Source organism: Abramis brama (assembly GCF_963993115.1).
Source record: "Abramis brama genome assembly, chromosome: 23".
Lineage (NCBI taxonomy): Eukaryota > Metazoa > Chordata > Actinopteri > Cypriniformes > Leuciscidae > Abramis > Abramis brama.
Window position 1 is genome coordinate 24,998,949 of NC_139985.1, and position 13,628 is coordinate 25,012,576.

Consider the following 13,628-nt stretch of genomic DNA (forward strand, 5'->3'; position numbering starts at 1 on the left):
AAAATTTAAGAGATAAAAAAACCCCTGATAAAATACATTTAGAAAATAGATGGGACAAATTTTCATCTCATGCCGACTTTAAAGTCATGATGAAAGGGAAGTAGCGACAGACCTTTTTTTCCATGTGACATGCATCCGAGTGAAACGGATTATCCCCCCCAAAAAATGTGTGTGTCTGTGTGTGTGTGAGCTGCTTGGTTCTATATACTTGTTGATTGGATGGAGGCAGATAGAATGTGAGCTTGCAGTCAATTGTAAGAAAGAGGCAGAGTTTAAGCAGACTAAATGATTGACATCATCAGAAAGTGTCGTTTCACCAGATTGAGCTATGAAATTTGATTAAGAATTATGTGATCAACATTTTTTGAAAAAATAAACCATATAAACGGATGAATTGTGATAAATAACATGCATTTAAAAAATAGATGGGTGTATTTTAATTTCATGCTGACCTTTAAACATGAAAAATATGTTACTCTGAAAAAATTGTAGAAATCTAGCTTAAGTAATTAAATTATTGGTTAGATCTAACTAATGATGTAATTGGGCAGGGGGCAACATTGCGGTTGCAAATATAAGCTGCTAGTTTTATTTTTCAGATTTTCTCTTTGTATCAGGACAATGAATATCTGTATAAAATAGAGGTTATCCAATCACATATTTCAGGTAAATACAAAAACAAATAAAAAACAATGCTTGCACTGTCAAGTTACATTCAGGTCATTAGGCCAGCTCAGAATCTAGGTTTCCAGAGGAGGATTATAAGCACTTCAGAAAGTGGAAAAAAGGTTATTTCTTACCACTTGGAGGTTTAGTCGTGCCCTCAGTAACTGATCAACCGACGCTGAGGAGATGCTGGTGTTTGTCCGCAGGAAGGAGGAGAAGCTTTCATTGGCTTTGAGATACTCTCCAACTGGAAGATCTACAAAGATCAAAGTCCAGTGGGCTTATATTAAAAAGTTAAATTTTGTTAATAATACATTAAGGAAAAGGGTTTAACCTACTGGCCACATTTTGTTCAGGATTTGCATTGTATGTGCAAGGCACAGAATGTGTGCTTGCTGTTCTCATTAAAAAAAGAGGATTATGGGAGTTTTTTAAAACAAAAACAACAGCCTTATTTCCTGATTATTTCTGCCAGATAAGCGTTCTCAGTTTACTATCTGAGCACAACCTGAGTTGACATCTCTAGCTGAGAGTCACATGTAAGATTACTGGGGTCTTTAAACAAGTCTCCATTTTCTCTCTATTTCATATGTCTTTGAGAAACAACTGGGATATTGAACATCTTCTACAATGAGACATTTGATCAACATGTCGTACTTGGCCAGGCATCTGGTCTTTCCCCGAGTCTCTGGATTGCCTGCGACAGGTCCTGTAGGCCGGAGAGGGCCGTCCGGTTACCACTGATTGTCAGGACAGTCCTGATATCGACCAAAAGTCGAGAGAGTCTGAAAACGATAAACCTCCATTAATGACCAAAGCCAAAGAAAAGAAAAATCATGATACAGTGTCTGAGATACTGTACAGAAAAGCATCTCACATGGAGTTGTCGAAGTTGCTCACTCGTCCGGGTGTTTCTCCTGAAGTGGGGTGATGAAAACAGGGATTGTTGACATTGCAGATGATGCCCTGAACCCATGCCAGTGTGCCTGCTGAAGGAAGGGCCTTGTTGGGAAAGTGACCTGAAATGGAAAAAAAGATCAGCAACATTTAATGTGAACGTGAAACATTCAAAACATAAAGACATTTAAATGAACTAAAATAAACAATGAACTTTTTTTACATTAAAAAAAGTATATTTTCTAATGATGTACACTTAGGCGCTAATTGCATTTTAAATCATGAGATGCATGGCAGGGGAATAAAAAAAATGTAAGACAATAAACTAGACACGTTTTAAAAGAGTGCTACATGTTTAGAATGCTGTGTCATGCACAAGATGCAGAAACGTCGTCCATCTGGTGCACATTTACATAGAAAAACAATGGAAAAGCAGCACAACAGAATACAAAAATATGTTCTTTGTAAAAGGCCTCCTACCTACATGTGTACTGTACACTCAGAAGAGATGATTTTATTGGACACCTTTATTTGCATAACGAATAAATAATGGATGACAAAAATGCCTGTAAATAGGTTGGTACAATTGTATAAATATAAAAAAACGTTTGTTTTTGTGTGATGCTGCATCCACAACACTAGGTTTCAGTATATAGTTTAATAAAGTCATTATAAAAGTTTAAACTTGGTAATTGTGATCCTATTTTTTTTTGCGACTTCTCGATTGAGAAAAAAATTAGAGCAGGACTTGGTTTTGTCCACTAGGAAATGATTGGATCATCCTATCATTGCTAATTGCTACGATTGTTTCCTGGTTGCTTGCTATCATTGTCATCAGAGAAGAGACGTTGCGTGTTTTTGTTTGATTAAAGATCTTTTTTTTAAAATAATGACATGCTTAGATAAATTATTTATAATAAATACTCCAATATTCCAAAACAAATTGTGCATTTTGATTGCATGGTGACTTTAACAAGATGGTAGCTAATTTCCACTTCAGATAAAAAAACAACAATTCCTTATTTTGAAATAAGAAATAAAGTCACAACGCTAACCAGCCATGGGCTGTCTGTATCGACACCAAAATATTCATCCAGACATAGACCTCTATATACACAGAATTAATAATAAATTGTAAATGTGTTCAGCATTCTGCAACACATTTTTTTTAGACTATTTTAAAGTTTAAATATCAAAATTTAGCGCATGGCTTCAGCAGACATGTTTCATGATACTAAGCAGGGCAGCCGGTCTCAGAGCCCTCCCTAGCTCTACAGCGCCCCACAAATTTCCAATGTAAATCTGTGGTGAAACATGGAACTGCAGATCGCTCTAATTGAGTCATTGGGCAGATTTCAGGCTGCCCCGCTTATTTTCACGTTACGTAAACCTCGCTCCCGACCAAGATGATATCAGTCTGCTTCAGCTATGTGTATTAGTCTGTATCAGGTGAGTAACTAGTTGGCATGTCTGTTCTTCCTATGTGGAGCAGCGTATCAAATTAATGGAAGTATCCTTTCGTTTAAACATGCTCATCTGAATAGCCTTTATATACAGTAGTTCTGTTATTGACATGACTGTTTTCCTCACTGGAATTCCTCCACAACTTGCAACATTCGGAGGCAATACATACTACATTAATGCATTTTTAAGATGGCATTCTATGCGTTTGTCGTTGATACTAAAGTCTATCGAGCGTCACCTTCAGACTGAATAACACAAGGACATTTGAATTCTGCCAAAAGTGTGTCTGACGTGTTCAGCAATTAGAATATAAAACTTACAAAATGTTTTTCATAAACTAGCGCTAAGACTCAGAATCTGCCCCAACTAAATTTATGGCCAGGAGCCGCTACTGATGCTAACTATAAAGTCACAATTGTGAGATACACAGTCACATATACCTTCTTTTTTTTTTACTCTGAAGTGGAAACAGGCTTCGATAGGATGGACATTTAAAGGTGAAGTATATAACATAAGACAGTGTTGCTATGTCTGCCTGGTTGGGATGCTTAAGAAGAGCAATGTTAAATAAATAAATATAAAATAAATAAATTTACTTCCATCACCTATAATATCTACCCTTATTAGAGAAATGTGCAACATTCATTTCATTTATTTAAAAAGTGTATCACGTCACTGGGACTAAATTTTCTTCAGGTGAGCCGTCAGAAAGGTCATGTTATAAACAATGTCACAAGGGCTCAACAATGTCCTGATTTTCAGTGTAGCTAATCAGCTTTGCTTCCCTGCCACCTGCCAAAAGAGGAGGGCAACACTCTCGTTCACAGGACGTCACTTACACTGGCTCTGTTTATATGGCGGGTGTGACTGCCGGACAGCAATGAGGATTAGGAAGAGGAAGAGCGGCCACAGAAGTTCAATAACCAGTTGGACCTGTAAGGAAAGATAAAGACACAAAAAAGATAATGTTTAGTGACATTCCTCACTACATAACAACTGTTGAGTGTTTGACAGAGAGTGTAAGTGTTTTGCGGCTGGAGGAGTAAAGACACGTCACCTTGTTTCTCCTGCGATACGTGAAGTTTTTCCACAGTAGCAGATAGAGCTGCGTTCCAATGGCCATGATGGACGGCACAGAACTATGCAACCATGGTAACAGAGGAAACCTACAACAAAAAAATGGTTCAATTCTTCCACCATGCAAATACAATGACGTATACTTGGCTTAACTTCACACTCGAAGCCAAGAAGCCTTTCAATTCAGTAAGGAAACTTCTTCTATGGAAGACAAACAGAGATGATATGCAAGATTTTCACTCCATACAATTAAAGTTAATGGTGACCAGGGGCTGTAAATCCCAAAAAACACCATTGTAAAAGTATCATAACTATATTCCAAGTCTTCTGAATCAAAATGATAGTTTTACTATGAAAATTTTTAATTGCAGCTCTAAAATCTCATATTCAAATTGGAGTTTCTTGGTTACAACAAAATGTTAATTTGGGGTTGAACAACCCCCTTTAAATGAATGGATGAGTTGTTGAAAATCAAAAAGACATGATCTCTTCAGCTTTGACTGTAAATTCCTTTTCTTGAAATCCTCATTATACTAATTGGCTTAACAGAACCAAGACAAATAAATCTTCTCTAAAATGGGAACAGAAAAATACAGCGTGTGTACGACAAAGATAATGTTAATGTAATGACTGAAATTATTATGGGCTGCTTTTGTTTGAACAAAACATTAAAAAATTGTCTATACTGCTGACTTCAAATCCTTAAATATTGTTTAACTGACATAATTATCTTCACACTCTTATGGATACACTAAACAAAATATTTGTGAAAAATATTTTATAGGCCTATTTAAAAAATAAGGCCTCATTTGATCAGTATATTCAACATATTTTCATTAGAAATCATCATTTAGTTAGTTTTCCCTTGTATTCTACTATAATGCAATATATACTTTAGGATACAATAATTTGTCATTAATATTTAATGAACCGTTCATTGCAGGTCATATCATTTCGAATCATTCACAGTACCGTAGCTTTAACTTTCGCTACTGATGTCTATAAACAACACATTATACACGGGTAGAATGCTGTTACCTTTCGTTGTATCCAAAACTTCATTTGCCTCATGAATTTAGCTGGTCTGCTGCAGTCTTTCTGCAGTCCGTGGCCGTGCGCGCTGCCGGTGTTACAAGATCACTTTGAGGAAGCACCAACATGGGCGGGGCTTCCATTCAAAACATTGAAACCACATTGAGCTTGTAACCAATCGAGAGCGCTACATTCAGGATATGTAGCCAATCATTTGCTTTGTGTTCATTTAGCACCCGCCCATTTAGACTTTACATAAGACCTGCGCAATTTCCGGCACCTGTACAAGTGAGCCTGTCTGGAAATGTAATTATTGTTATATTTTTATATATCTTATAATTATGCATATATCCTGTAAGGATTGTAGATATCTTGAAAAATAAAGATATTATATAATAAAGTAGTTAAAACAATGAATATAGAAAATAAGATTTATTTGTTAATAGTAGTTAACTACATCAGTTAACATGGACTAAGAATGAACAATTCTTCTACAGCATTTATTAATCTTAGTTAATGTTAATTTCAACATTTACTAAAACATTCAAATAAAAAAGATGTAATTGTTAACATTATTATTATATGTTAATACACAGTGAGCTAACATGAACAAACAATGGACAGTTGGATTTTTATAAACTAATGTTAACAAAGATGAATAAGTACTGAAACGAATGTATTGCTCGTTGTTTGTTAATACATTAACTAATGTTAACAAATGAGACCTTGTAAAGTCAAGTGTTACCAAAATATAAGATATACCTTAGAACAGTACTATACCTTTTTTTTCTCTTAAAAAAGTTAAACACATAAATCAAGAAAGAATGTTGTCTTTATGTATCTTTAATAAACATCCGATACAGCAGTTATTAAAATATACCTCTCTCTATAGCTAAAAACAATCCTGGCATAATCAAGGTCCGTTCATTTTTACAGGCACTAAGTCTTGAGCTCTGTAAAGAGCATGTAAACCCTTAAAACCACTGAACATCAAATCTGTAATGAGATATTGCAGAAGTGCTGGAAGCTTGAGATGGAAGGCTCAAGATTATTTAAGATTCATTTTAAATGTGTGGATTCTAATGCATAGTCATTCAAAAACAAGGCTTGTCTTCAGGCACATTGGCTTAGCAGCAAGAGCAAAAACAAATGTACACATAATAACCAGCAGTTAAATAATCAGCTCTAAAACAGCTTTAAAATATAGGTCCATGATCTTTGTAACATTTTACACTGTTCAGCTTTAATGCATCTGCTAAAGGACAGAGTTTAAAGAAATAACTTCAGTCAAGTGTTCAGTGGTAAATTTGCATGTGACGAGAAAACCTGCGGGGATCCGCCTCCTAAAGGAACACGGGCTGATCTAGGCCAGTCAGGAGACGGTAGGTTGATGTTGGCATAGTCTTCAGATGAATCTGTTACAAATTAGATAAAAGTTTATTTCTAATGAAAATTTATCCCGTCTATTTTTTAAATGCAAGTTAAGCTCTTATTGTGAACGATTCATCCACGTAATCATAAAGTCATGACTGGATCATCTGGGTGAAACTGTCTGGTGTCGCAGAACATATGCGGACCTTCTCCAATCATTTCGTCAGCTAAAACCCAGCTCATGTTCCTCTGTCTCCATTTTTGTGTCCACATCTCAAAATCGAATCAATAACAGATCCATTAAACCAAGTTCATGCCCTACATTTATTTTTCGATAATCTGTTAGACTTGGATGTACGTCACAACCATTTAATTGTGAAAAAGTAAATTGCAAAAAATGTTTATAATTTAATAACCAGAAAAAAAGCTATACTGGTGAACGTTTTTGACTCAATTTTTGTCAATTTATGTAGTCTGAACAGCAATAAAATACACTAAACCAGATCCAAACCACATCCATATTTGGTTTGAAATCTGATTTAAGACAGAGTTTTGGAGTGTGTTGAAATCTGAATGATCAGATCCTGATTTCTAGAAGCATTTTATTTCATTCTTGCTGTAGTAAAAAGTGTGCAATATTGTTTAAAGTGAAATACACTTCTCCTACCTCTCCTACAGCACTGGACAGGATGTGGATGATCTTCTCGTGAGGTGTAGCAACGACACTCTGTCCATTGATCTCGATGATTCGATGACCGACTCGAATGCCACCCCGCTCAGCTATTCCTCCTCGCATTAAACTGCAAATCTATTGCAGAAGTCATGTTAACAGAAACAGAATGTCATATACTCAACACAGCTTCACCAACATAGTGGTCGTAAACAGTTGCTTACAATCCCGTCCTCCACGCTGAAGCCCAGCTGATACTTGGGGTCTGGACGCTTAATGATCGCCATTGTGACAGGTGGACAGTGAACGATGCTGAGCTTTATCATCGACAGGGTCTTTAAATCCTGCCGTAAACGAAAAATCAATATTTTGGCACGAGATGCAGAGTGTTTTAATTGTTGTGGAATGCTTCATTTCTGGCTGGTCTTACTCGTATGATACTTTGGCAGGTGGCGATGGGGAGGCCCACCAGACTGGTGCCATTAACAGACATGATGCGATCCCCAATGCTCAGCTCGCCGGACCGTTCTGCAGGGCCGCCGTGAAGCAGGTTGGCTACCACCACTGTCGGCAAGATAGAGCCCCAGCCAGACTCCACAATTGCAACGCCTAATATGTCTCCTGCCTTTTTTGATATGCACACCTAAAAATAAAAAGAGGGGAATGGGTTTTACTTATGCTATCTAGCTAGGTGTGGGCAATATGACCAAAATCTTTCACTACGATATGAGTAATTTTATTTCATGATAATGATCTATCCCGTTTTTTTTAATGAAATTTCATAATTGTTGTCACCAATTTCAATAATATACCAGCCAAACTAGCATAAGTTTAAAAAAATAAAATAAAAAACATACTCCCCATCCTTCATGAAGATACTCACAAAGATAAGCATTTTGAAAAATAAGTGTGAATTTGCCCGTTCAAGCACAAGATGGGAAAAAGTCTTTAAGATAAATTAAGTTATCTTTCGCTGCTTGTGCTTGAACGGTTAATTTTTTTTTTTAAAAATACACGTTTTTAAACTGCAAGGTTTAAAAACGCATTAAAATAATACGATTTTGTGCAATGTCACGTGAGCGTAACCACGATAGAGACTGTTATCCAAAATCTCTACCGGTTGACAAATTTCTACCAGTTTATGGCACTTTTCCATTACCAGTACCAGCTCAACTCGACTCGCCTCGACTCGCCTCGGCTTGCTTTTCGCTCCGTTTTCCATTGCAGATAGTACCTCCACAGTAGTACCTGGTCGTCATAGCGACGCCGCAGGAAACTGCCGTGACTTAATCTTCTACGCGACACACACCCGCTACCCACACACACAGGACAGTGGAGGAAATCGAGTGCATGCTGTTTTTGGATGTTTTTGTTTTTGCTGTTTTTTATTCAGGATACTCCGTCTGGCGCGTGCAATGATGACGCAGTGAATAGTGACGATTCTCTCTGACCAATCAGCAGTCTGCCGTGTTTTCATGTCACATTTTAGTATCGCCTCTGCTCGCTTAGATTCTCGCCGGAGGTGATACGAAAAAAAGTACCTGGAAGCAGGTACAGGTACAACTTTTACACAGTGGAAAACCAAACAAAGGCGAGGCGAGTCGAGCTGGTACTGTGTAGTGGAAAAGCGCCATTAGTGTCCCACCCCTATATTTTGCCATATTAAAGTAAAAAAAAAAAAAAAAAAGTGTTCAAAGCAACAGCTTTCAGCACAGATCCACATAGATAAGGCAAGACATCCTCACCTCCCTGATGTTTTCAGAGCGAGAAAAGTGAACCAGGTCTCCGTTATAAAGTTCCTGAGTGCCAAGGTAATCGCTGTACTCGCCTGGCCTCAGATCACTAGCTTTAATTCCATTAGTGTACAGAAACTGCTGGTATGCAACGCCAAAAGCCTGACCAATGGCCTGTGCAATGGTCTGAGCCTAAAGAAGACACACATAAGGAGTAAGGAATTATGAAAGTTAGATCAAATTAAAATCTCAAAAGACATCTTTACACGTAAATGCATAATGAAAACCCTATAATAATGACAATGACATTGAATGTAACATTTTTACCAACTCTTTGTCCAGGTGGACATCACACAAAAATATGTGCAACATTTAAGAGTGACTTCCAACATGTGAAATCAAACCTCTTCAAATGATTCAAAACGCAGCAGCAGGTCTTGTCTTCAATGAGCCCAAGAGTGTCACCTCTGTTTATCTCTCAGCACTGGCTTCCGGTTGCGGCTCGCATTAAGTTCAAGACATTGGTGCTTGCCTACAGAACAGCCACGGGCTCTGGACTAAATATTTGACTCACATCATCTGAAGAAAAGACATGGCAAATCATCCAGCACTTCTTCGGTGGTGCTGCAGAGGTAGCCGCGGAGTCAGCTGATTTGCGATTGGCTGGCTTCCTGCGGGCCATCAAAACTACAATGTTCCCAATATCTGCGATGTATGAAATCATCTGCAGAGCATGGTCCATCATGGCCTCCTGGAAGCAAGAGAGAAATCAGCCACACATCAGAGAAGACATCACTCAAAGAACATAAGATGGACTGTCAAGTATGTCTTTTGTCTAACCTGTGTGTCAGCACTCAGTACTTTGATTCTCTGTGTGGAAATGAACAGATCCACCTCCGTCATAGGCTGAGACTCTCCTTCAGGTGCCTAGATATTATAAATGCACATATATGTTGTATTAGCCATGTTAATAGTCAAACTAGATTTTTAGAAATTTTGAAGAAAGCGCGAGTAGCGGTTGCCAGTGTAAACCCCAATGAAAGGGTGTTGTGGGCGGTTCCTTACTGATCCAAGTTAAACTGCCACTAATATATTCATTAGGTTGAAAATTTAAAAAAACAATCAGTAATGTTTTGTAATGTCTTGTATGCCATCGTTTTTCAGCAGAAGTGTTTAAGTTTTTACTGTCGTCTTGAAGTTCCTGTTTAATTATAATAACTGTATAATTTTCAGCTATTATTGCAGAATTTCCTTTTATAAAAAACGTAGCATTTGATGAAAAAAAATTGTGTAAAATTTATAAATAATACAATTTTAACATAAATTCATAATTTTAAATTCCTATCAGTGGCCTGCAGAAATAATCTTTATCGTTGAGTCCTGTTGTGATACTTGCTTTAGCAAACAGAACTTGAACGTTAAAGTTAAAATTGCTTTTATAAATAAATGATATTCTTTAACCTTGATACGATCCATAGCTTCCTGTGCTTGGGCCATCCGGGCGTTAGTGGAGGGATTTTTCTCAGACTGTAATTGTGTAGATCCAAGATATTTAGCTCCAAAGATCACCCCATCCAGGAGGTCTTCAGGGTCACATGGTCCAGGCACTTAGAACAACAACAAAATGACATTATTTACCAGCTCTGAAAATAAATACAAAATACAAAAGTTTCATACCATTCTTATAAGCTGGCTGTGTCTCAGCTTCCTGTTAAAAGACAAAAGAAAATCAAATAAGCATCTAAACTCTGATGATTCCAATGCTGTATTCAACTTTGCATTAAAAATGTCACCAAAAGCTCAATTTCCAACTTATGTGGAAATCCAAAACTCAACCCCCAGATATGGGTATATGATGTCATACATGACGTTGAAGTTCTTAGATTACATGATAACAAAATCTGATCGGGTGCCTAAGCATATGGAGGTAAATGCACAAAGGTAACTGGCCTTTTTTTATTATACAATTTTTACTATTGCTTGCAATGCTGAGATTATAATGTTATAGAATTGTGAGTTCATACACAAATGACACTGACATATTTTATGCCAGTGCAAGTTGCTTTCAGTTAAAACAGCTCAAACATGCATTTTAGTCTGGGATTACGCCTTTTGTCTTTGTCACCGGGGGATAATCTCAGAATTCAGAGAAAAAAAATCTGAATTTTGAGAAACTCAAAATTAAGAGATATAAACTTAAAACTGCAAGACAAAAAGGCTGAATTTTGTGCTATAAACATGCAATTCTGAGAAATAAAGTTTGAATTATGAGATGTTCATTTAAAATAGCCAGATAAACACGGAATTGCTATAAATAAAGTCAAAAATATATAGTCGCAATTACCTTCATTTTTTATTCTATGGCAGAAACTGACTTCTATAGAAACAGCTGTGTAAAATGCTTTAAATTAGCTTTTCTGTCAAGCAATGGAACACCTTTATGGTCAAAAGTATGAGATTTTAAAGGGATAGTTCACCCAAAAGTGAAAATTACTCAAGTCACCCTAAAGTTGTTCCAAACCTGTATGAGTTTTTTTCCCTCTGTTGAACACAAAAGATGATATTTTAAAGAATGTTGGTAACCAGACAGTTGACGGTAGCCATTGACTTCCATAGTAGGAAAAAAATACTATGGAAGTCAGTGGGTGCTGCCAACTGTCTCAATTCTTCAACAGAAGAATCTCATGCAGGGTTGGAACAACATGAGGTTGAGTAAATGATGACACAATTTTAAGTTTTGGGTGAACTATCCCTCTAAGTAAGACTATCCCACATCTACCTTAAAATGGAACACAGCCTAACTAAGTACAATTAAAGAGGACTAAAAAGTCACCATATCGTTGTTTGGGGAGACGGACTGATCCGCGGTCCGGTCTTCAGACGCCGCCCACTGATGCTCCTCTGTGATTCCTGAGACCAACAGCTCATCCTGCAGGTGTCTGTGCCAAGCATCCTCGCTGTGAGATATGGAGATCATCTCATCTGCATCACTGCTCTGCCTTCTGAGACCCGGCTGATGTTCAGGGGTCACCAGGGGTGTGTGAACGAACAGCGACCCAGTTCTGGGTTCCTCAGGCTCTGGGTCCTCTAGCAGCTGCAGCAGATCTTTCTGATACTCATGGGAAAAGAGCAAAGCTTCAGGGATGTTCCCGTCAGCATCGGCACATGCTGATCGGACACTAAACTCAAGCCCTTGGAAGGAAGCAGCTGCCTCCGCTGAAGAGTGCGAATTATGCAGAGCGCCGTGATTGGCCGAGTCATCAGGGGTGCAGTGGGTGGGACTATCGAAAGGAGTTGATGGATGAAAAAGATGCAGTTGAGTGAGAAGACTTTGAATGTGTGAGTGTTCAATATCGTGTTTCATACTTTTTTCGTCGTTTTTCCCTTTCCTCATATCTTGATTCCACAATTTTCTATCTCTGTCCTCTGCATGATTCTCTTTTCTTTCCCGTTTCTCATCCTGTTTTTGAAAAACACTAATTTCAGGCTTGTTATCACACATTTCTTGAAACAAAAGCTCTTCGGTTTTGTCAGAAGCTTCGCTGAAGTCTTGAGCTCCGCAATCACTTGCTGCAGACATCATGTCTTCATTCAACTCTGTGTTGAAGAATCCAGGAGCCTCAAAATCTCCTATCGAACAGCTTTCTACAACCAAACCGGCCTCACTGGAGGAGTCGGACCTCCAGTCCAAAGGTGGGGGCTCGATTGGGTTATAGGAATCCAGATCCTCCAATTCAGGGCTCTGTAGATTTTCACTGAGCCAATTTGTGCATTCAGGAGGGTTAGTTGAGTAATCAGAACCATCAGGAGCCCAATATGCAACCGGTGCTGATGCTTCGGTTTGAGACTTGGATGAATCAGAAGAAGCGAGTTGGGAACTCTGTTCCAACTCCAAATCTCCATTGTAAAGAAAACCATCTGCCATTGCTACTACTAGTAACTCTTAGCCTCTAATAACCCTTAAAAATCATTAATTTTTCCAGAAGAGCCTTGATCCATGTAAAACAACCTAGATAACAGATTAAGTGCAAGATTAAAACTGGTGAGTTTGAAACATAATCAAACTGTACCAGTCAAGGTTTTTATCATACATAGTATTTCCACATTTTATAATAATAGTTTGTCATCAAAAGCATGAAAAAAGCAAATGGAAGTATGGAGGTATTCTATAGTGAGTGACCAAGTATCAAGGTAGTCACTGCATCATTGTACAATCACAGTACTTTTTGGTAAGGTAAATCACAGCGTTTGTCATTGTGTAATAGCATAATACACACACACATCAGCTGGGTTGACTTTGTGTACGTGGATGGCTCAAAGTGCATGACACTATTTATACAAAGCATGCAAATCTGATTTCTTATTATATAAACACACATATGAGAATTATCTGTAAATTAACTTTAGTGTTATTCAATAACGACTTACCTTTCATCTAGATCCCCAACAATAATCACTAAACATCACGCAAATCCTGTCCAGTCGCTTAAATGGCTGGAGCTTGGAGCCGGTCAAAGGTTGTCGTGTTTCAGTAACACATCCTTACAAACTGACGGGCTTCATTTTGTTTAGAAAGAAAAACTTTTATTCGGTTAACACTGTGTTATTGTGCAGCTTCTCAAAAACTTAACGTAGTTGAGAACATCTCCACTGCGCATGCGCAAACGAACAAGACACGACTAATCAATCCATCGTGTCATCAAATCAGGTATACAGAA

At 37.7% G+C, this 13,628-nt stretch overlaps 2 protein-coding genes across 3 annotated transcripts in view; both read right to left on the reverse strand.

Moving 5' to 3' along the window:
- Positions 1-5,268, reverse strand: part of abca7 (ATP-binding cassette, sub-family A (ABC1), member 7) — a 38,110-nt gene extending 32,842 nt beyond the window's left edge. For both annotated transcript variants that reach the window (XM_084100533.1, XM_084100532.1), the window contains exons 1-6: positions 5,143-5,268; positions 4,085-4,193; positions 3,867-3,960; positions 1,544-1,685; positions 1,324-1,451; positions 801-922 (exon numbers count right to left, since the gene is read on the reverse strand). In XM_084100533.1, coding sequence (XP_083956659.1) covers positions 801-922; positions 1,324-1,451; positions 1,544-1,685; positions 3,867-3,960; positions 4,085-4,150 — 552 coding nt within the window. In that variant the 5' untranslated portion in view covers positions 4,151-4,193; positions 5,143-5,268. The remainder of the gene's footprint in view (positions 1-800; positions 923-1,323; positions 1,452-1,543; positions 1,686-3,866; positions 3,961-4,084; positions 4,194-5,142) is intronic.
- A 682-nt stretch (positions 5,269-5,950) lies between these two features.
- On the reverse strand, positions 5,951-13,580 carry LOC311074205 (amyloid-beta A4 precursor protein-binding family A member 1). Its single transcript, XM_084100615.1, has 11 exons — positions 13,339-13,580; positions 11,744-12,919; positions 10,588-10,618; positions 10,372-10,517; positions 9,751-9,837; positions 9,485-9,661; positions 8,923-9,102; positions 7,608-7,820; positions 7,402-7,521; positions 7,175-7,315; positions 5,951-6,551 (listed from the first exon to the last, which is right to left on the reverse strand). Exons 2-11 carry the CDS (start codon positions 12,833-12,835, stop codon positions 6,480-6,482), a joined length of 2,259 nt encoding a protein of 752 aa, XP_083956741.1. The 5' UTR covers positions 12,836-12,919; positions 13,339-13,580; the 3' UTR covers positions 5,951-6,479.
- Between the last annotated feature and the right edge of the window lie 48 nt (positions 13,581-13,628).

Coding starts and splice junctions, on each gene's coding strand:
- LOC311074205 (XM_084100615.1), bottom strand. CDS start 12,835: ATGGCAGATGGTTTTCTTTACAATGGAGATTTGGAGTTGGAACAGAGT. Junction 9,838..10,371: donor AAGCTATGGATCGTATCAAG/GTTAAAGAATAT, acceptor TATAATATCTAG/GCACCTGAAGGAGAGTCTCA. Junction 9,103..9,484: donor ATGTCTTTTCTTCAGATGAT/GTGAGTCAAATA, acceptor TGTCTTCTTTAG/GCTCAGACCATTGCACAGGC.